General features: G+C 30.2%; 5 protein-coding genes across 5 annotated transcripts in view; 4 read left to right on the top strand and 1 right to left on the bottom strand.

Annotated features, from left to right (window-relative positions):
* LOC124422887 overlaps positions 1–23,218 on the bottom strand; it is an 89,234-nt gene that overhangs the window by 49,309 nt on the left and 16,707 nt on the right. The window lies entirely within an intron of this gene.
* Positions 298–8,527, top strand: LOC124422863. The gene is made up of 14 exons (XM_046959798.1): positions 298–352; positions 531–800; positions 889–1,339; positions 1,407–1,506; positions 1,604–1,726; positions 1,837–1,992; positions 2,076–2,132; positions 4,998–5,194; positions 5,261–5,360; positions 7,086–7,636; positions 7,758–7,857; positions 7,926–8,045; positions 8,162–8,317; positions 8,392–8,527. The coding sequence occupies exons 1-14, from the start codon at positions 337–339 to the stop codon at positions 8,455–8,457; spliced, it is 2,463 nt and encodes an 820-aa protein (XP_046815754.1). The 5' UTR covers positions 298–336; the 3' UTR covers positions 8,458–8,527.
* On the top strand, positions 9,320–11,629 carry LOC124422862. Its single transcript, XM_046959796.1, has 4 exons — positions 9,320–9,548; positions 9,800–10,320; positions 10,764–10,919; positions 11,014–11,629. Exons 1-4 carry the CDS (start codon positions 9,320–9,322, stop codon positions 11,077–11,079), a joined length of 972 nt encoding a protein of 323 aa, XP_046815752.1. The 3' UTR covers positions 11,080–11,629.
* LOC124422861 lies at positions 11,702–16,838 on the top strand. The gene is made up of 13 exons (XM_046959795.1): positions 11,702–11,763; positions 11,916–12,185; positions 12,398–12,848; positions 13,014–13,113; positions 13,171–13,290; positions 13,380–13,535; positions 14,696–14,768; positions 14,955–15,224; positions 15,457–15,907; positions 16,000–16,099; positions 16,184–16,303; positions 16,394–16,549; positions 16,641–16,838. The coding sequence occupies exons 1-13, from the start codon at positions 11,748–11,750 to the stop codon at positions 16,704–16,706; spliced, it is 2,349 nt and encodes a 782-aa protein (XP_046815751.1). The 5' UTR covers positions 11,702–11,747; the 3' UTR covers positions 16,707–16,838.
* On the top strand, positions 17,026–20,187 carry LOC124422860 (odorant receptor 13a-like). Its single transcript, XM_046959794.1, has 6 exons — positions 17,026–18,023; positions 18,338–18,788; positions 18,896–19,058; positions 19,262–19,384; positions 19,436–19,618; positions 19,747–20,187. The coding sequence occupies exons 1-6, from the start codon at positions 17,741–17,743 to the stop codon at positions 19,807–19,809; spliced, it is 1,266 nt and encodes a 421-aa protein (XP_046815750.1). The 5' UTR covers positions 17,026–17,740; the 3' UTR covers positions 19,810–20,187.

The following is a 23,218-nucleotide window of genomic DNA, read 5'->3' as shown; positions in this document are numbered from 1 at the left end:
AACATAGTAACCGAGCGAGTTATGAAATTGTTTAGTATTCCTTACTATAGAGGGAAGCGTTTAACGTGATCCTTAATGATTATTATAATTTTTATATAGATCAATGAAATTTTTTAATTCATCTAAATTGTATATCAAACATTAAAGCTTGATTGGAATCGATACAAATTTGAAAACTTTAATTATATTTTTATCATGAATTATAACAAATGCGAAATATGATAATACGGTCTCGATTGATTTTACGGAGCATGCGCGAGAAAGTGCAAGTGCTTTGAACGTAGAAAAATATCAAGAGAGATCAGTTCTTGATGCATCGTTGCGAGGAAAGCTTACATGGATTCTGATCGAGGTATTATATTATTAATGATCAGACAATATATTATAGTTAAAATAAATAAAAAGAGAAAGCGATAAAAATTACGATTAATAATAATTAATAACAGAACGGTTAATTTATATTATATACATATAATTAATATTAAATCATTAATCATAAACATATCTCGATCGATGTGGTGCACGGAAAGTTTCCTACGTGGATTACGCTAGCGGCTGGAATCAAAAAATTATGAAGTTCATGGGGATTTGGCCGGAAGAACGAGGATTTGCCAATGCGTGCAGTTACAAAGTGTTATTCACGATTGGTTTTATGTTTCTATTCATTACCCTACCACAAACAACGAATCTCTATTTTATTTGGGGTGATTTCGAATTGATCGTGGAGAATTTATCGGTGGGAAACATGACTACCACTATTGCTATATTGAAGACAGCTACCTTTTGGTCCAACAGAAGAAGTAACTATATTAAAATTATTTTCTTTTTAAGAAAGGAGGTTCATTGAAAAGTTAATAATTTTATAAAGCAATAATTTCTATTGTTAAGCTATGAAAGTACTTCTATCGCACATGGAAAGCGATCGAAAAGAAGCTAAAGCCGAGGAGAACATCAAGAAAATGATGAGTATCGGTGTTATCAGCAGGAAGATAATAGCTGGAAGTATCATAATGTGTAACTTTGTTGCCTTAACTTTTGTGACATTTAAAACCCTTTTGTTACCATATACCGGACGGGTTTTGTATTATCGTGCTTATTTCCCATACGACACTCGAATCTTTCCAAATTTCGAAATAACACTGATTGGCCAAATTGCAGCCGCAATTTATGTTGCGAACAGTTACACAGCTGTTGACACTTTCATGGCAATGTTGATGTTACACGTGTGCGGACAATTTTCGAATCTCCGTAGAAAATTGACAAAGTTGTGTTCGGAAAGTAATAGAAATTTTCATATCGATCTAAGAAGAATTGTACGAAAGTATGATATGCTTAACAGGTACGAGAAAAGAAAGCATCTCCGAAAATATTTACCAATTTTATACGATATTTATATTTTTTCGTAGGTATGCTGAAACGATCGAGGACAGATTCAACGGCATGTTGCTTATCCAAATGCTTAGCTGTACAGTGCAACTGTGCGTTCAATCCTATCAAGCAATTTCGGTAAAAAAAGAAAAAAAAAAAAAAGAGAGAGAGAAAAGTAAATAGCTCTATCAAATTGTTACCTTAAATCGTAATGTTCTATGTGCGACTATTCCAGGCTCTTGTGGATGACGATCAAGGTCTCTTGATAGTCCGACTATTCTTTTTTGCTATATACACAACGTACGTCATGCTTCATATCTATCTATATTGTTACGTCGGCGAAAAACTTTTCTCTGAGGTAAATATATAATCATGTATTCAATTTTTTTCCCGATGAAAAGAAAAACAAAAAAAAAAAAAAAGAAAAAAAAAGAAAAAAAAAGAAAGGAAAAAACTGTAATACCACAGGGAACGAAAATTGCTTATGCAGCGTACGATTGCAACTGGTACGATCTATCACCAAAGGAAGCTAAATGTCTTATAATAATAATGTGTCGAGCACAATTATCATCGCGTATTACTGCAGGAAAATTTTGTTCCTTCAATCATGAGCTATTCGGCAAGGTAAATAACAAATTTCAATCATTTAATTGTAATAAATAGTACGTATATAAATAGTAGTATGTAAGAAATTTTCAATCCAACAGATTTTAAAAACATCGATGGGTTACTTGTCCGTCCTATATGCGATGAAAACCAAAGATGTCGATTAAAACATTTGAAAAAGTAAAGTATTTAAACTAAAGTAAAATTATTCTTGAATAATTTTTAAAATAATATTACATTTACTTTAATGCAACGATGTAACATTATTATACGTTTTTATGACAACATTTAATCGATTTATTACCTGAAGGCCAATATCACGAAATATTTAACTCTGATAAAACGATGGATCGTCGATATTAAAAAAAATTTTTCATAGATCTCTCAAAAAAGTGACCAAAAGAGTTAAGTTATGTAAAAAATGACAAAGAAATTAAATATTCTTACTATAAAGAGATCTCTTTAAAACTATCTTACGTATAAATCTTTATCATTCGGAGAAATGATTTATAATTTTTTTAAAGTAAATCAATATAATCTAAAATAATCATCGTTAATCATAACCCATTATGTTTGTTCTAACACGACGATTGTTATTATTTAAGATATTAATACGAAGAAATTTTCTTAGTACCATGGACAACGCAGTAGAAGTTAATAACAGAGTATGCACTAGAAATGAATAGCATCAAATAAAAGCGAACTCAGGTAGGATCAATTTTCGATATAGTTTTCACTGTGAGGAAAGCCAACACATCGATGTTAGTTAATCGAGATATAATCTCTTGTCTTTTGGAAATGTAATTGTATTAAATACATAGTCTTGAAGACGATTATCTCTTGATTTCAGTGAAGAATGTAATTATATGACAAATTATAATTGATTATGTCATTGAATTTTCACGATCATTCCTATGAAACCAATCGATCGGTATTTCAAAAAACATCTTGTACTTATTTATTCTAATTCTTTCATAGATAAAAATTCTTTTTAAATTAATTTCTTTGATGAATTTTTGTATTACTCAAAAAAAAAAAAACGGAATATTTATTGTCTTTCAATGAATTATATTGTTCAAGCCATTAGTGTTCTACTATCTCGTATGGAAGAGGATCGAAAAGAGACTAATACCGAGGAAGAAGTAAGAAGGATGATGAGGATCGCGAAAATTTTCAGAAGGATATCCATTGGATGTAATTTAACGTATTACATAATAATTATTCTTTTTATCATTCTGCATCTTCTATTAGTTCATTATATCGGCCATCTTCATCTTCATACAATTTTATTTCTCGTATAACATACAATCCACACAATCCACGCATGCTACGCATAGACGGAGTTTACGCATCAATAGATACTTTCATATCTATATTAATATTCCATGTATGTATAAACAACTTAAAAGTTTGAAACAACGTCTGCGTGATTTGCGTGTTATGAAAGAAACGATGAAGAATTTTAAATAAAAATTCTTTAATTAACATTTTATCAAAGTAAGTAAATAATAACAATTAACAAATCGCTATTATAAACTTAATTTTACATATTCCATATTACGCAGATATTGAAAACGTCCATGGATTAAGTGTCCGTCTTATACATAATAAAATACACAAATGTAGAATAAATCCAAACACGTCATCCTAATTTATTAATTAACGCGTTGAATTAATTTAAAAGATAAAATAGTATTCAATAATTTTATATAGATTGGAAAAAGATGCAATTATCAATTAGTTAAATTATACATCTAACATTAGCATATAACAGACGACGAATTAGATTCTTAGGAGATTATTATATCGTTTCGTCTAACGATTTTTTCATACTATCGATAAATAAAAAGACGATGAGAAAAATTAAATACTCGATGGAATGTCGGTAAGATAAAGTGCAGAAAGATAAAAGTAACATAGTAACCGAGCGAGTTATGAAATCGTTTAGTATTTCTTACTATAGAGGGCCGCGTTTAATGTGATCCTTAATGATTATTATAATGATTATTAATAAAATTCGTTATTTCATCTAAAATATATATTCGTCATTAAAACTTAATTGGAATCGATACAAATTTGAAAACTTTAATTATATTTTTACGATTAGGATAATGCGGACTTGATTGATTTTACGGAGCATGCGCGAGAAAGAAGTGCTTTAAACGTAAAAAATATCAAGAGAGATCAGTTCTTGATGCGTCGTTGCGAGGAAAGCTTACATGGATGTTGATCAAGGTATTACATTATTAATAATCAGAAAATGTATTACAATTAAAATAAATAAAAAGAGAAGGCGATAAAAATTACGATTAATAACAAAACGGTTTATCGCAATCGATTGTTTAATATACGTATATATATATATATATATATAATTAATGTGACGCATCATAGTTTCCTACGTGGATTACGCTTGCGGCTGGAATCGGAAAATTATGATCTTCATGGGGATTTGGCCGGAAGAAAGAGGTTTCACTTATGCATCCAGCTATAAAGTTTTATTCCCGATCGGTTTTATGTTTCTCTTTATTACCGTACCACAAACAACAAATCTCTATTTCATTTGGGATGATTTCGAATCGATCGTCGAAAATCTATCGGTATCAAACATAATTATAACAATTTCTCTATTGAAGACAGCAGCATTTTGGTCCAACGGGAGATGTAATTATACATAAGATTATTTTTTTTTCTTTTTTTTTTTTTTCAAAGTAGAAAGTTATATTCGAAAATTAATATTTTTATAAACCAATTATTTCCATCGTCAAGCCATGAAAATACTTCTATGGCACATGGAAAACGATCGAAGAGAAGCTACAACCGAGGAAAACATTAAGAAGATGATGAGAATCGCTGATATCAGTAGGAAGATAACAACTGGAAGTATCATAATGTGTAATTGTATTGTTTTTACTCATGTGATAATAAGAACCCTATTGCTACCGATTACCGGACGGGTTTTGTATTATCGTGCCTCTTTCCCATATAACACCCACATCTTTCCGAATTTTGAACTAACCCAGATTGGACAAATTACAGCCGCACTTTACGCAGCCAACAGTTATACAGCTGTTGATACATTCATGACAATGTTGGTGTTACATGTGTGCGGACAATTTTCGAGTCTCAGAAAAAACTTGACCCAATTGTGTTCGGAAAGTAACAAAAATTTTCGAATTGATCTGGCGAGAATTGTGGAAAAATATGATATGCTTAATAGGTACGAGAAAAAAAGAATGGTTAAAAAATTTTTACCAAACTTATACGATATTTCTACTTTTCCTAGATATGCTGAAACAATCGATGACAGATTCAACGGCATGTTACTTGTACAAATGCTTGGCTGTACAATGCAACTCTGTGTTCAATTCTATCAAGCAATTTCGGTAAAAAAAAAAAAAAATAGCTACATCAAGATTTAAGTTCTTTTAATTTTGTTTGTGTGACTATTCCAGACCATTGTAGATGACGATCACAGTCTCTTGATAATTCGACTATTCTTTTTTACTATATACACAACGTACGTCATGCTTCACATTTACCTATATTGTTATATCGGTCAGAAACTTTTTTCTGAGGTAAATACATAGTTATGCACTGCACTTGTTCCGCGATAAAAAGAAAAAAAAGAAAAAAAAAAAAAAAAGAAAAAACTGTAATACCACAGGGAATGAAAATTGCTTATGCCGTGTACAATTGCGACTGGTATCATTTATCACCAAGCGAAGCTAGATGTCTTATAATAATAATGTGTCGAGCACAATTATCATCGCATATTACTGCAGGAAAATTTTGTTCCTTCAATCATGAACTTTTCAGCTATGTAAGTGGCAAATTTTATTTTTCTAATTATAATAAAAATTATCTTGAAATTTCTTATCCAACAGATTTTAAAAACATCGATGGGTTACTTGTCCGTCCTATATGCGATGAAAATCAAATTTGTCGATTAAAACTTTTGGACAATCGAATTATTTAAACTGAAGTTAAATTATTCTTTAAAATAATTTTAAAAATAATCATATGTTTATTTAAATGTAATTAAAATGTAATATGATTATACATATCCTTTTGTCAACTTTTTATCGATTTATATCCCGAAGCCCGATATCACTTAATGCTGGTAAAATGATGCATCGTCGGTAAGAAAAAACGTATTCATGATTTTCTTAGAGAAGAGTGACCACGTAAGTATTGACAAGGGGTTTAGAAATTTTTACTGTAGAGGGATCTGTTTAAAACTATCTTACGCATATAACTACGTATCATTCAAAAAGATTTATAATTTTTTGATTAAATCAATATAATCTAAAATAATCGTTAATCATAAACCATGACGTATGTTCCAGCACATTACAATTGTAATTATTTAATATATTAATACGAAGAAATTTTCTTAATACCATGGACAACGTAGTAGAAGTTATTAACGGAGCATGCGCTAGGAAGGAATAGCTTCAAATAGAAGCGAACTAAGGTGGAATCAGTTTTCGATACGTCGCTGTGAGGAAAGCTAACATATGGATATGAATCGAGGTATAAACGATTATTGAACAAATAATACATAAGGAAAAGCATTGAATCAAAAGTCATAATTAAATCGGTTATTCGAGCACATTAATTAGATTTCATCAAATCATTAGAATTTATCAATTTAATTTCGATTAAACCTACTAATATTTTGTCGATCGGTGAACGTTCTAAAGTTTCATACGTGGATTACATTTGTGGCTGGAATCGTTATACTATGAAGATATTGGGGATATGGCCGAAGAAAAGAAAAATCAATGAAACATCGAATTACTTGGTCCTTCTACCACTTAGCATGATGTTACTGTTCATTGGAATACCACAAACGATTAATCTCTACTTCATATGGGGTGATATCGACTTGATCGTCGAAAACTTGTCTGTAGGAAATTTATCTATCTTAATTGCGGCATTGAAGACAACTATCTTTTGGTTCAATGGAGAATGTAATTAAACGTCCAATTATAATAGATTATTACATTGAATTTCCATGTGCATTTCTGTTCAACTAATCGATCGGTATTTCAACAAAATATTTTTGTTTTAATTCTATCATATATAAAAATTCTTTTTAAATTAATTTCTTTGATGAATTTTTGTATTACTCAAAAAAAAAAAAAAAAAAAAGAAAAGAAAATCGGTATATTTATTGTCTTTCAATGAATTATATTGCTCAAGCCATTAGTGTTCTACTATCTCATATGGAAGAGGATCGAAAAGAGACTAATACCGAGGAAGAAGCAAGAAGGATGATGAGGATCGCGAAAATTTGCAGGAGGATATCCATTGGATGTAATTTAACGTATTACATAATAATTATTCTTTTTATCATTCTGCATATTCTATTAGTTCGTTATATCGGTCATATTCTCATAATACGCTCTTATTTCCCATACAACATCCAATCCACACCGAATTACGAGCTAACAGTTCTTGGTCAAACATTGGCTGCATACTGCGCAGCCGGAGTTTACACATCGGTTGATACTTTCGTCGCTACTTTGGTGTTCCATGTATGTGGACAACTTAAAAATTTGAAACAACGTTTGCGCGATTTGTGTTGTGAAAAAGACAATGAAGATTTTTTCATTAAAATTGGTCAAATCGTTAAGAAGCACGATTCATTGAGCAGGTATTTTCTAGAAAAGGAAAAAGAAAAAAAAAGAATTTATAATTCATATGTATAAAATTTAATAATACACAGTATAGTGACTTTCTGATCGCTTCTTTCCGATTTTCTTAATTTTTTTCAGATTCGTCAATACGATCGAAAATAATTTCAATGACATGTTTCTATTGCAAATGGTCGGCTGTACGGTGCAACTTTGCGTTATGTGTTTCCTGGTTCTTTTGGTTAGATTTTAAATAAATTACTAGAAAGGTCATTATTACGGATTCAACTATCTCGATGATTATTTTAGACTCTTGGAGGAAAGGATGGTATAATCTTAATTCAAATAGTATTCCTCCTGTTATGCATAACATACGTTTTGCTTCAAATCTATTTGTATTGTTACATTGGTGAGGAACTTATTTCAGAGGTAAATAATTCCTTGGTAACTATTTCTTATTTTTTTTTTTTTTTTTTTTTTTTTTTTTTTTTTTTTTTTTAAAGAAAATGGGATGAATCGGTTAATGAAAACTTTGAATGTCACAGAGCATAGGAATTATGGACGCTGTCTACGAATGTGAGTGGTATGATTTATCATCTAATAAAGCTAGATCACTTATTATGATCATGATCCGAGCAAAAGTACCATTTTTCATAACCGCAGGAAAATTTTGTTCTTTCAGTCATAAACTCTTTTGCAACGTAAGTAAAGATATCACGTAGTTATTTATATAATTTATCAAGAAAAGTAATTCCTTATGATACAATTATCGCAGATTTTGAGAACGTCGATGAGTTACTTGTCGGTACTCCATGCTATGAACATTGTAAATACGGAATAAAATGTACAAATGCATCTCCAAATGTACTATTTATTGTTGAACTAAATCTATAGTAGAAATATATCGCAAATAATTTTATTACCTAATATTTGTTCCAATGATTTTATTCTTCTAACAAGATAAAAAAATTATGTGTTTTATCAAATTTTTCATTCAAGTTAAATCGATTTATATATGAAAACAATGTATCAAAGTACTTAGAGCTGGTAACACTGTATTGTCGGTAATATCAAATGTTTCCATAAATCTTGGAACAAAGTAACCATGTGAGTAACGATGCAGAATAAATATCTATCAAAGGTCTTAAAAGTTCTTAACATAGAGGGATCTGCTTAAAATTATCTTATATAAAATATTGAAATAAAAAAATATTTATTTCTACGATATATATATATATATATATATTTGACCCAATAATTATCACCAAACGTAACATTCAATTTTTCTATATTGGCGATTAAAATTATTCGAGATAATTAATTCGAAAAGTTCCTGATAAATAGGATAAAATGGTAGCAATTCTTATGGAGCATGCGCTAGAAAAGAAATGTTTCAAAGAGAAATGAACTCGATAGGATCAGTTCCTGATACGTTACTGTGACGATAGCTTGGAAGATGGATCATAACCGAGGTATAACGGATTTTACTGAAAACAAATAATACAAGAAAAAAAAAAAAAAAAAAAAAAAAAAGAAAGAAAAAAAACAGAAAGAAACATTGGATGAAATTACAATTAATCAATATCACAATTAGTTTCATTATAACGTTAGTAATTTCATTTTATTTTATAAATACTGTCTCGATCGGACAACATACTAAAGTTTCCTACGTGAATTACATTTGCGGTTGGAATCGTTACATTATGAAAATATTGGGAATCTGGCCAGAAGAAAGAAAATATAATCAAGCATCGAGTTACTTGATTCTTCTACCACTTAGCATGATGTTACTGTTCATTGGAATACCACAAACGATTGATCTCTACTTCATATGGGGTGATATCGATTTGACCACAGAAAATTTGTCAGTAGGAAACATGACTGTGTTACTTGCGATCATAAAGGCAACTATCTTTTGGTTCAGTGGAGAATGTAATTACACAAACAATTATAATTTTTCATTGATTTTTGAAGTTTTTTATTCCTTTTTTTCTTTTCTTTTTTTTTTCTTTTTCTAATTCGTCACTCTCTTATAACGTACTTTTAAATTAATTTCTTTGATGAATTTATTAAAAAAAAAATATATATATATATACATATAAAAGAAAAATTTTTCTTTATCCAAACGCTTATCTTTTTTTTTTGTTTTTTTTTTTTTTTTTCAATTAATTGTATTACTCAAGCCATCAGTGTTCTACTATCTAACATGGAAGAGGATCGGAAAGAAGCGAATACCGAGGAGGAAACGAGAAGAATGATGAGTATCGCGAAAATTTCCAGAAAAATATCCATTGCATGTACTTTAACCTACGACGTACTCGTTATTCTTTTCGTCATTCTACATTTTTTATTAGTTCATTACATCGGCCGTATTCTCATAATGCGCTCATATTTTCCTTACAACATACAATCGACACCGAATTACGAGCTAACCGTTTTTGCTCAAACATTGGCTGCATGTTGCATGGGCAATGCTTATACATCTGTAGACACTTTTCTGGCTATGTTAGTGCTTCATGTTTGCGGACAATTTGAAAATTTGGGAAACCAATTACGCGATCTACGTCGCGGAAATGACAATGAATTTTACATTAAACTTGTCAAAATCGTTAAGAAACACGATTCTCTAAACAGGTATACACTTGTTCCTAAAGAAGAAAAAAAAACATTATTTTTTGTATACAATTCATTTGCACAAAAGATTTAATAATATATACTATAATTTAATAATTCTTTGATTTTTTTTTTTTTTTTTTTTTTTACCCAGATTCGTCAATACGATCGAAAAAAAATTCAACGATATGTTACTGTTGCAAATGATCGCCTGTACGATTCAACTTTGTGCTTTGTTTTTCTTACCGATTATGGTAGGATTCTAAATAAATTATTAGAGAGATTAGTACGAATTTAAACTACCTCTGGGATTATTTTAGATCCTTGGAAAGAAAGAAACGATGGTCATAAAATTTATTCACATGACTTTCTTCGTGTTATGTATTACATATATTTTGCTAGAAATTTACTTGTATTGTTACATCGGTGAGAAACTCATTTCAAAGGTAAATATATATACTTTTTTTTTTTTTTTTTTTTTTTTTTAAATAAAGATAAGATAAATAAAATTATATAATTTTTGTTCTCTCATAGAGCATCAAAGTTGCCGATGCTGCATACGAGTGCAAATGGTACGATTTATCTCCTAATGAGGCTAAATCACTTATGATAATCATGCATCGAGCAAGAGTACCCCTTTGCATAACAGCAGGAAAATTTAGTATATTCAGCCATCAACTTTTCACCGATGTAAGTAAACGTTTGTATAATACTTGATGAAGAAGAAAAAAAAAAAAAAGAAAGAAAAAAACCAGTTCGTGATACACGTATATATGTATCGCAGATTTTGAAGACATCGATGGGTTACTTGTCTGTACTCCTCGCAGTAAATGTCGTAAATACAGAATAAAACGTTTCTGTACATAGAAATAATATTAGATTTTATTATAAAGTAGAAATATAGAGTAAACAATTTTACTACTTAATCTTTATTCTAATGATTTTTATTAAAGTAATACAAAACAGGATGCATTTATCATACTTTTGTGTAAAATTTTCTATCTTCATCGATTTCTATTCTAACACTATGACTCAATACATTTAATGTTGGTAACTCAATGCATTGTCGGTAACGTGTAATGTTCTCTGTAAATCTTAAGAGAAAAAGGAAAAAAAAAAAAGTAACCACGAGAGTTAGGAAATAAGTCGCGTAGCAATAGGCTTAGACGTTTCTACTATAGATGGATCTCTTCAAGGCGAGCATTATTATAGGACGCTAAACTGTAAAAGATATTTACAATTTACAATTCTTTTTTTCTGTTTTTATTTTATTTTTTTTTTTTTTTTTATGATCCGATTTAACTGATAATTGACAAGAAAATTTCACTTCGTTTGTTTTTCAAAAGAATTAAAAATTATTTTTCATAAAAGGATAGGAAGAAAAAATTTCAACCAATTGTATGAACGTAACGAAAGAAGTTGTTATAGAGCATGCGCTAAAAAAAAGGGAAAGCTTCAAACGAAGAAATCAACAACGAAGAATCAGTTCTCGACACGCAACTGTGACGGAAAGCTTATATGGATGTGACCCGAGGTATTTTAATTATTGAATTATAAGAGTCATTATTAATCCAATTATATAAAATCGCGAGCATTAATATTTCGTCATATCATTAAAAATTTCTATATTTTAATTCATTTAAACGATTACCACAATATTTTACCGATCCGTCTATTGCTCTAAAGTTTCCTACGTGGATTACATTTGCGGCTGGAATCGTTACACTATGAAGATATTGGGTATCTGGCCAGAAAAAAGAAAATATAATCAAGCATCGAGTTACATCGTCCTTCTACCAATTAGCACGATGTTACTATTCGTCAACATACCACAAACGATAGATCTCTATTACGTATGGGGCGATATCGATTTGACCGTCGAAAATTTATCACTTGGAAATATGACCGTTTTAATTGCCGTTTTCAAGACAACTATCTTTTGGTTCAGTGGAGGATGTAATTACACAAACAATTATAATTTTTCATTGATTTATGAATACTTTTTCTGTTTTTTTTTTTTTTTTTTGTTTTTTTTTTCAAACTCTCCGACAAGATAAACCTTTTTTTCTAAGATTAAATTTAATACCCATCCTCTTCCTCGTTAAAAGAATATTATATCCTTACATCAAAAGATTTATTTTCCTTCAATTATAATTATATTACTCAAGCTCTAAGTATTCTACTATCTCGTATGGAAATGGATCGAAATGAAACGAATACAGAAGAGGAAACAAAAAGAATGATGAGGATCGCTGCAATTTGCAGAAAAATATCCATTGGAAGTACTTTAACTTATTACGTTATTGTTATTCTCTTCGTTGTTATTCATGTATTATTAATTATCTACATCGGCCATGTTCTCATATTGCGCTGTTATTTTCCGTATGACAAACTTTCTACCCCGTATTATGAGTTAACTATTTTTGGACAAACTATGGCTGGCTATTGCACAGGAGGAACGTACACGTCGGTAGACACTTTTGTGGTTACTTTGGTCTTTCATGCGTGCGGACAATTTAAAAATTTGAGACAACAGTTATCAAATTTGTCTCCTGAAAATGACTATGAATTTAAAGCTAAACTAGCTCAGATTGTTAAAAAACACGATTCTCTAAACAGGTAGACATTTTCTAATAACAAAAAAAACAAAAAAAAAAGAAAATTATCTTATCATTTACTTCAATAGAATTTAATAATAACCATAATTTCTAATTCTTACTAATCGTTTCTTAGTCAACTCTTTTTCTTTCTTTTGTTTTTTTTTTTTTTTTTTTTTTTTTTTAGATTCGTCAATACGATCGAGAGACAATTCAGTGACATGTTACTATTGCAAATGCTCGGCTGTTCGGTGCAACTTTGCGTAACGTGTTTTCAGGCGCTCTTGGTGAGATTTTAATTGAATTATCGAAAAGTAATTAAATTATATCTATAATTGTACTAGGCACTACAAGGAAATGACGGAATGATTCTGATCCAAATGTTATTCTTCGGATTCTATTTATTATACGTTTTGTTTCAAATCTATTTGTATTGTTATATTGGCGAGCAACTCATTACAGAGGTTAATTAATTTCCCTCTTTTATATTTTTTTTTCTCGAAAAAAAAAAAAAAAAAGAAAATGACTAAGACCATTTTATTTGATTTTATAGAGCATGGGAATTGCCGATGCAGTGTACGAGTGTCAGTGGTATAATTTATCACCCAATCAAATCAAATCTTTAATGATTATCATGTTTCGAGCACGTGTACCTATGAGCATAACTGCAGCCAAATTTTGTTCGTTCAGTCAAAAACTTTTTGGCAAGGTAAATATAACGATATTACACTCTTATATATGAGAAGATAATTTGAGAATAATTGTTCCTTGTAAAAAATGTATCGTTTGTGCAGATTCTGAAGACATCGATGAGTTACTTGTCGTTACTTCACGCGATGAATACCGTAAATGCGGCATAAAATATGTAAATTTATTGAAAATTTTATCAATTAAGCAAGTCAACGAACAGTTGATTATATTTTAAAGAATTATATTTATAAAAAGTTATTAACCATGTAATTCCTATGCAAATCCTACCTCCAAAAAAAAATATAAAAAAAGATTATTTATTGAGCAAACAATTTTATCAATATCTAAGGTATTGCGTTTCAGTAGTTTCTCTCTAAAAAAAAAAAATCTAAATCTCTAATACACTAATTTATGTTTATCATGACATGGGAGTATCATTGCGTATTTTGTGCATGATAAATAAAAAATGTGCTTTTAAGAATGTAAGAAGCAATATTAACTTTCTAATTATAATGAAAAAATAGAATATCGATTGTTTTTTTACATCAATATTTTTGTTCTTCCTACATGAAAAAAAAAAAGAAAAAAAAAAGAGAAAAGAAAAGGGAAAGGAAAAAACATTCAGGAAAAACAAAATATATTCGCGCAAATTCAAAGCGAGTGATATAACTAAGAGAATATTATTTATTCAAATGATATTTAAAAATAATGTTACTATTAAAATCTTATTAAAAATCTACGAGATTATATCTGATCATAACTTCTTATCAAACATTATCCACTTACATTCTGAAAATAAGCATCGAAGTACTTAGAGTTGGTAACTGAAGGGATTGTCGGTAACATGAAATGTTACCACAAATCTTAGATCAACATAACCACTGGAGTTAGAATGTACAAGCAGAAAATAGCTTTGAAAGTCTTACCACAGAGGGATCTGTTCAACACTATCATACAAATAGCTATACCATTGAAACAAGAAAATATACATACACTTTCTATAAATAAGTTTAGAGGAAAAAAAAAATAAACAGAAAAAAAAGCACATATAATTACCAATCTTAAGAATGAATAATTAATATAAGAAATTAATACGGTTAATTATCCCAAGGATATAAATAATATAGTAGCAGGTGTTCTTATAGAGCATGCGCTAGAAAAAAAAAGAATACTTTAAAGAGAAACAAACTAAGAAAGGATCAGTTCCCGATACGTCGCTGTAAAGGAAACCCATACATGGATTTGACTCGAGGTATAACGGATTACTCAGAACAAATATATATATAAAGGAAAAAAAAAAGAAAAAAGCATTGGATAAAAATTTATCATCAAGAAGTAATTCATACTGATCATTAGTTCCATCAAATCATTTGAAAAGTGTTATCTTAATTTTATAAGCTTATTACTGATACTTAATTGATCGATCAATGTGTCAAAGTTTCCTACGTGGATTATATTTACGGATGGAATCGTCTCATTATGAAGATATTGGGAATCTGGCCAGAGGAAAGAAAATACAATCGAGCATCGAGTTACTTGATCATTCTACCACTTAGCATGATGTTACTTTTCATTGCGATACCACAAACGATTAATCTCTACTTCATATGGGGTGATATCGACTTGATCGCTGAAAACTTATCAGTTGGAAACATGACCGTTTTAATTGCCATTTTCAAGACAACTATCTTTTGGTTCAATGGAAGATGTAATTAATGTTAAATTTGAATTATTATTATATTTTACTGAACTCTCACGTACACTTCTATGAGACATTTTTTTTCCTTTCTTTATTTTCTTTTAACTTTCTCATAATAAAATCTCATTGTATTAATTTTTTTTTGTTTTTATTTATTTTTTTTTTATTTATTTATTTATTTATTTTTTTTTAATTGTACACCTAAAAATTTATTTTCTTTCAATAAATTATATTACTCAAGCCATTAGTGTTCTACTGTCAAGTATGGAAGAAGATCGAAAAAATACGAAAACGAAGGAAGAAGCAAGAAGGATGATGTACACTGCCAAAATTTGCAGACGCGTATCTCTCGTATTTCTCTTAACATCTAAAGTACTTATTGTTTTTTTCATCATTCTATATTTTGTATTCATTCGTTTTGTCGGCCGTACCCTCATATTACGCTCTTATTTTCCATATGACATACAACCCACGCCAAATTATGAGCTGACCGTATTTGCTCAAATTCTGGCTGCGTATTGCACTAGTGAGACTTACACGGCCGTAGACACTTTTGTGATTACTTTAATATTTCACGCGTGCGGACAGTACGAAAACTTGAAACAACGCTTACGTGATTTGCCATCTCACGGAGGCAATCAGTTTAAAGCAGAACTCTCTCAAATCGTTAAAAAGCACGATTCTCTAAACAGGTATATGTATATAATTTCGTAATAACGTCATGTTAATATCGTCATGTCCTAATCATTTCTAATCGATTGGCTATTTTTCTTTTTTTTTGCAGATTCACCGATACGATCGAGGAACAATTTAATGACATGTTACTGTTCCAAATCCTCGGCTGTACGGTACAACTTTGCGTTACATGCTTTCTGGTGTTATTGGTGAGATTATAGATTCACATTAATAGATTATTTTCACAGAAAAATTTATATAAGTAAAAGTATATGTCCACGATCATTCCATAGTTCATTGGAAGAAATAATGAAATGGTTTTCGTTCAACTAACTTTCTTTGCAATCTTTATAACATTCATCTTGGTACAGATATATTTGTATTGTTATACAGGCGAGAAACTTCTTTCCGAGGTAACTGATTCAATTTTTTTTTTTTTTGCATTATCCTAACAAAACCGCAAGATGAATAAGATTACGATAATATGACATTCGATATTATAGACCATAGGAATTATTGATGCCGCTTACGAATATCCGTGGTACGAATTATCACCAAACGAAGCTAAATCGCTCATGATAATAATGCTACGAGCACGAATACCTTTACACATAACAGCTGGCAAATTTTGTCCATTAAGTCATAAACTATTTAGCAGTGTAAGTAACAATATCGTTGACATTTAAGTATGGGTTAAAAAAAAAAAAAAAAATTAATTCGTTTACAAAAATACATATATAAATATTACAGATTCTAAAAACATCGATGAGTTACTTGTCGGTACTTCATGCGATGAATATCGTAAATACTGAATGAAATGTGCAAAATGAATTTAAATGTATTTTATCATTGAATAGTAATAATGTAATGCAAAGAAATATTTTAATTCATCGTGATTAAAAAATAATTAATTTTATTTTAATAAGCCGGTTACGCTTTTCAATAACATTTATCAATTGCATCATTCTTACGTTCTAACAAAAATAATTCACAATGTTCACTAGTTCAACGTTCGAATTTTATCAACATCAAAGGGTAGTTTTTGTTAGATAATGGTGATATCGACGATGCGTGTCGGTAAGTTAACATACTCTAGTGGTAGATAAACAGATGATAGAGTAACCACGGGAGTTATAGCATACAAGCCATATAGCAAATTGCTTAGGGTGTCCATCGATAGAGGGATCTTTCCAGGATACTCGTCCCTAAAAGATATCTGTGTCTATAGAAAAGACGGTCATTATCGTAACTGCGTTCTCCTGATTTCACAGAGCATGCGCCCCACGCATTATACGAGAAAAATGTCATGTAAAATGTGAACGAAATGAATCAGTTCTTGATACGACGTTGTCATAAGAATCAACATGAACGTCGGTCGAGGTAGACTATTACTTAAACAATTTCCATTTCAATTTTCAATTATTCTTAACAATTAATCAATCAATATATCCTATAATTTTCATCTTCCTCTTTTTAACTAATGTTCATTATAAAAAATGTCACAATAATCATTGATACAATCATTGATCATAATCTTGCAATGACATATTTCCAAAGTACATATCGTGAATATAATTTCTTGTTCTTTTTCTTTTTTTATCTCTCTCTCTCTCTCTCTCTCTCTCTCTCTCTCTCTCTCTCTCTCTCTCTATCTATCTATCTATCTATCTATCTATCCTCGAATGAGATCCTAAAAGTTCTCAGAATTAAATAATATATCATATTGATCCGCACGTTGTGGTCACGCGATCGTGACCAACGGATATGTCATTCACGATAATTCCTGTATATTTCCAAAATTATTGCACGCCTAATACCTGTAATCTAATGCGATTATACTAACGCGTCCTATGTTAACGAAAGTTTCGCAAGTGGAATACGCTTGCGGATGGAACTTATACACGATGAAATTCATTGGAATTTGGCCAGAGGAGAGAAGGTTCGATCAAATCTCGAGCTACAAAGTGTTAATAGGGATTGCATTCATCATCTTGTTCTGCACTATACCTCAATCGATAGTATTATATTTCGATCGAGACGACTTCGACTTGATTATGGAAAATCTATCTGTGGACAACATGAATGGAACGATCGCATTCATAAAGATGATATTCTTCTGGTCTAGCGGAGGACGTAAATAAATTAAATCTATTTCAATCCTTTTATAATTTCCCGTAAATTTATAACTCGCACTTATTTTAGATCTGTCAATATTTCGTAATTTATATTTCATTCTATTCGACAAAAAAAATATCTTTGTCATTGTACAATCGATATATTCAACTTTATTCGTTTTATTATAAGCACGAAGTAATAATATAATTTTTTTTCTTCAAAGACATGACAAAAAATAATTATAGAGAGCTTAAAAATATAAAGGATCATTCGACATTTAATATTTTTGATTAGATTTTTCTATTGATTTTTATTCATCGTTTCGATTAAAGAAATGAAGGATCTTCTTTCCGCAATGGAGGAAGACTGGAAGGAAGTGACGACGAAAGAAGATGAAAAGAAGATGATGAAACTAGCGAAATTCAGTAGGATTTTAGCTACGAGAGCAACCGCTATTTGTTACGCCCTTATTGCGGTTTATGCTATGAAAAGATGTCTATCGATGCGTACCGACGGTCGTGTTCTATTTCTCTCGGCATATTTTCCATTCGAGACAATGACTAGTCCAATGTTCGAATTGACGTTCATCTGTCAAATAATTGGTTCGGTATATTATACCACAGCGTATACAGCAGTGGATACTTTCATAGCCATGTTGATTCTTCATGTATGCGGACAACTTTCGAGGCTACAAAACAATCTGATCAATTTGAATTCCGATATGAAAAATGAATTTCAGATCAAATTAAGTTACATTGTAAAAAGGCACAATTATTTGAACAGGTTATTGTTATGAAATAATTATTAACATTATTATAATTATTATAATATATAATAATACAATATCATGATCAATTATATGGGAATGGTTTTTTTTTTTTTTTTTAAAGATTCGTCGACACGATAGAGGATCGATTCAACATAATGTTTCTCTTTCAAATACTCGGCTGTACCCTTCAATTGTGCATCGAATGTTTTCAAGGACTTCTGGTAAAATTCGATAAAATAGACAGATTCGTTTTGTGCATCTCTATATCCGTCTACATGTATATCTGAATTTTTGAATGGATTGTCAGCAAGTACAATCATTCTCCAAACCATTTCTTATCTAAATCTTGTATATTCGCTACTGTAACTCCATACTACATAATAATTTTATAATAATTATTTAAAATTATTAACGCATATTTTATTAAAATTCAGAAAACACTTACAATTAATTAATCGTAAAATATCTATAAGAGTACGAATTTCAGTTAATGGCCGAAGAAGTAGAACAAATGCCGTTAGTAGAGATCTTTTTCTTCGGTTTCTACATATTCTACGTTCTACTTCAACTATATCTTTACTGCTACGTCGGTGAAAAACTTTGGTCCGAGGTGGACAAAACATTAATGATTAAAAAATGTTTATCGAAATGATAAACAAAGCTACCGAATACAAATTTGTCCTTTCAGAGTACCGAACTTGCTCGTGCCGCATACGAATGTAAATGGTACGATTTACTACCGAACGAGGCCAGATCCCTGATATTGATAATACGTCGAGCACGAATACCATTGCGCCTGACAGCTGGCAAATTTTGTATTTTCAATCATGAACTTTACAGCACCGTAAGTAATCCCTATAAGAGACACTATCAAATGAACAACTTTTTTTCTATACCCAAATAAATCATAAATAGTTAGTAGTTAACAAAAACCGAGAGACACGTGCGTTGAATTATTTTTTCCTTTTACAGGTTTTAAAGACATCAATGGGTTATCTATCTGTTTTGCGTGCGACAATGATAAAAGATGAATAATATTTTACAAGATAATTTAAAAATTATTATAATATCCTAGAATCGAATATTTTCAAAAAAATTATATCTAGATTATATTTTGCTCGTAGTTTAATTCGAGGGTTTATTAAATCATAATCCTGACAAATTTATATATATATAAAGTTGCTACACTTGTAGTTTTACAATCTGAAGAAATATTTTGCCTAAAACGTTTCGAGAAAGGATAAACGATTTTTTAAAAATTACCTAGGAACTTTTGCCTTGAACTAGGAAAAATTGCCTTGAAACTTTTCATTCCCCCTAAATCATAATTCATATTTTCTCGTTGAATAAAACGAATAGCGTTAAAAAAAAAAAAATTAGTAAATTAATCTACATCTCTAGACACTAATAACATATCTATAAGCCGGTATCATATGAAATTCGATCGGAGTTGCCACGTCGAAGAAAGAAAATGCGCTCGTCGAGTCTGAAAGACAACGATAGAAGAGAGGAGGATTGGAAGGAGGTAAAAGAGCGGAAAATGGAGAATAAAAAATGAGTAAATTTTAAGGACATCTCCGTTAAGCGTAAATTGTACGAGTTCAACGACTATGCGATGATAAAGTTTGAAATAATATTTTCGTTCTCAGCCGCCTCTCCCACCGCCTCCTCTTCCTCCTTTGTTCTCCCATTTTTATCATACATTTTTTCCCCTCGGACTACATTTTGCTCAGAAGCGTTAATACATTTTTTAACAGCTTGATTCGTCATAATGCTCTGAATGCTTAAGTGCACACAATACTACTCGACACATGCATGATTAATAAATAAGAACCAATGAACCTATCAATTAGGGCGATCTCATTCGAGCTATAGGTTCATCGAATATTCTAAAGACATAGTCAAGTCATCTACTTCGGTAGGGCTCGAAAATGCGCTATAAACTTTTCTTTTTTGAATTACATTTGTTACTGGAAATGTTAACTCTATAAATATATTAAATGTCTGACGGAAGAAAAGGAAAGAAAATTGAATGAAGCATCGAATTAATTTATTATTACATTCTATCAAAAAACACAATTTCTATAACACAGGTATATCCATTTAAAATTCATTTCTAAGAAATTTGGTAATAAATCTATGATTTATGTAGTTATTTCTAATCGATTCTCCGCAAAATGTTTTTTTGCAGATTCATCGATAAAATCGAAGAATAATTTAACGACACGTTATTGTCACAAATGCTTGGCCGTTCGATATAATTTTTGGTTAAATGTTGTTACCAGGGACGCTTTTGGTGAGATATTAAATAAATTACTAAAAAGATTAGTACGAATTGAAAATGAAATGGAAATATTTTTTTCTTCGAAATATTTTTTTCTTCGGTATCTATTTAACATACAATTCGCATCAAATATATCAATATTGTTTAATCGCCGACAGAATTCATTTCGGAGATAATTAATTTTCTCTTTTATATTTTTTTACAAAAAAGAAAAAAAAAAAAAAAAAAAAAGGTTAAGTACTTGATTTTATATAGCATAGAAATCGTCGATACAATATAATACGTTCAATGGTGTAATTTATCACCTAATCAAACCAAATCTCGAATCATTATCACGTTTCGAATACGAATAGATAATTCAGCGAAATTTTGTCCATTCAGATACAAACATTAGAACAATGTAAGTAACAATACTACATCACTTTTATAGACCTAATGGAAAAAAAAAATCCATTATGACGTATCTACTGTAGTCTCTCAATGAGTTTACTATTTCATACAAAGCGCAAATGTAAATACATTATAAAACGTTGTACAAAAAAAGAGCAAACGAATTCTTTAATCCATCATATTAACAAATAATTATTTCTATTTCAATGAGCTTGATTACGTGTTTTCGAAAGTTTACAATTGCTACATACCCATACGACATATCACAAAACAAGTTTTATTAAATATTAAATTTTATCAGCATTGAAAGAAATTGTTTCCTAGATGTTTGTGATGTCTTGCGTGTCGGTAAGTTAACATACTCTAATGTCAGCTAGACTGATGATAGACGAACCGTGAGAGTTACGACACGCAAGACATACAGCAAATCGTTTGGAGCGTCGAACGATAGAGGGATCTATTCAGGATACTGATCCCAACAAAATTGTTGTATGAAAACAATATTTAGAAATTTTATAAAATAAAATAATAATATTCCTGAAGTTAAAATATTTCATCTATCATTATTTTGTACGTATTAAAAATCAAACTTCGTCAACTATAAATAATCTATACGATTATTCTAGTTACAAAGTTCACTGATTTCATAGAGCATGCGCTCCCACGCATGATTCGAGAAAAATATCATACGAAATACGGAAGAAACGAACAAAAGAATCAGTTCCCGATAGAACGTTGTCACAAGAACTAACATGAGCATTGCTCAAGGTAGAGGACCGTATAAATACATTTTTCATCACAATTTTTAACTAATCATAACATTATTATATCTGTCCATATAATTTTTCTTCAAGTATCCGTTTAATTTTCGCTATGAAAAACATGATGATAATGATCGGTAGCAATAATCGATCATAATCTTGCAACATCAATGTTTTTACGTGCATATCGTGAATACAATTTCTTTTCCTTTCTCTTTCTCTCTCTCCCCCCCCCCCTCCCCACCCTTTTCCCGAATTCGATGCTGAAAGTTGTCAGTCTTGAATAATATATCATACTAAACCATAGTTTCCCATTGCTATTGGTTATGGTCACGCGATGGTAACCAACGAATATGTGATTCACGATAATTCCTATATATTTTCAAAATTATTACACCCTTTGTATCTACAATTTAATGCGATCATACTAACGCGTTCTATGTTAACGAAAGTTTGGCAAGTCGACTATGCTTGCGGATGGAATATATACACGATGAAATTCATGGGGATTTGGCCAGAAAAAAGAAAGTTCGATAAAATTTCGAGCTACAAAGTGTTAATAGGGATTACGTTCATCTTCCTGTTCTGCACTATACCACAATACATGCTACTCTATCTCAATCGAAATGATTTCGACCTGGTTATGGAAAATCTATCCGTGGACAACATAAATGGAACGATGTCATTCATGAAGATGATATTCTTCTGGTCTAGCGGTGAACGTAAATAAATTACATTTATTTCAACCCTCTAATAAATAACATAAACTCGCACACATTTAGATTTTCGTATTTCTTAAGTTTCGTTAAATTTTCAATGGCACATTAACATTGTCGATTTACATATATGAAATTTTTTAATTGTACTAATTATTACGCTTGGTATATTAATAGCACAAGTAATAGAAATTAACATTTTTATTAAAAACATTATAAAAAAAAAAAAAAAATAGAGTTACAGAGGATTAACAATATAACTACTAGAACAATGCTCAGCTAAATATGGACGA

The sequence above is a fragment of the Vespa crabro genome, chromosome 3, assembly GCF_910589235.1.
Source record: "Vespa crabro chromosome 3, iyVesCrab1.2, whole genome shotgun sequence".
Lineage (NCBI taxonomy): Eukaryota > Metazoa > Arthropoda > Insecta > Hymenoptera > Vespidae > Vespa > Vespa crabro.
The sequence above is the reverse complement of the archived record's forward strand: the minus strand, read 5'-3'. Positions and strand labels throughout refer to the sequence as shown.

What these genes read in the sequence shown, in the direction of transcription:
- LOC124422861 (XM_046959795.1), top strand. An exon ending in AAACACGATTCTCTAAACAG is followed by an intron (nt 12,849 to 13,013) that starts GTAGACATTTTC and finishes TTTTTTTTTTAG; the next exon opens with ATTCGTCAATACGATCGAGA. An exon ending in CGTGTTTTCAGGCGCTCTTG is followed by an intron (nt 13,114 to 13,170) that starts GTGAGATTTTAA and finishes TAATTGTACTAG; the next exon opens with GCACTACAAGGAAATGACGG.
- LOC124422863 (XM_046959798.1), top strand. An exon ending in CTTTTGGTCCAACAGAAGAA is followed by an intron (nt 801 to 888) that starts GTAACTATATTA and finishes TCTATTGTTAAG; the next exon opens with CTATGAAAGTACTTCTATCG. An exon ending in ATGCGATGAAAACCAAAGAT is followed by an intron (nt 2,133 to 4,997) that starts GTCGATTAAAAC and finishes GAACTAACCCAG; the next exon opens with ATTGGACAAATTACAGCCGC.
- LOC124422860 (XM_046959794.1), top strand. Translation starts at nt 17,741, where the DNA reads ATGTTAACGAAAGTTTCGCAAGTGGAATACGCTTGCGGATGGAACTTA. An exon ending in CTTCTGGTCTAGCGGAGGAC is followed by an intron (nt 18,024 to 18,337) that starts GTAAATAAATTA and finishes TTTCGATTAAAG; the next exon opens with AAATGAAGGATCTTCTTTCC. An exon ending in ATCATGAACTTTACAGCACC is followed by an intron (nt 19,619 to 19,746) that starts GTAAGTAATCCC and finishes TTCCTTTTACAG; the next exon opens with GTTTTAAAGACATCAATGGG.
- LOC124422862 (XM_046959796.1), top strand. Translation starts at nt 9,320, where the DNA reads ATGAAAATATTGGGAATCTGGCCAGAAGAAAGAAAATATAATCAAGCA. An exon ending in CTTTTGGTTCAGTGGAGAAT is followed by an intron (nt 9,549 to 9,799) that starts GTAATTACACAA and finishes GTATTACTCAAG; the next exon opens with CCATCAGTGTTCTACTATCT. An exon ending in GCCATCAACTTTTCACCGAT is followed by an intron (nt 10,920 to 11,013) that starts GTAAGTAAACGT and finishes TATGTATCGCAG; the next exon opens with ATTTTGAAGACATCGATGGG.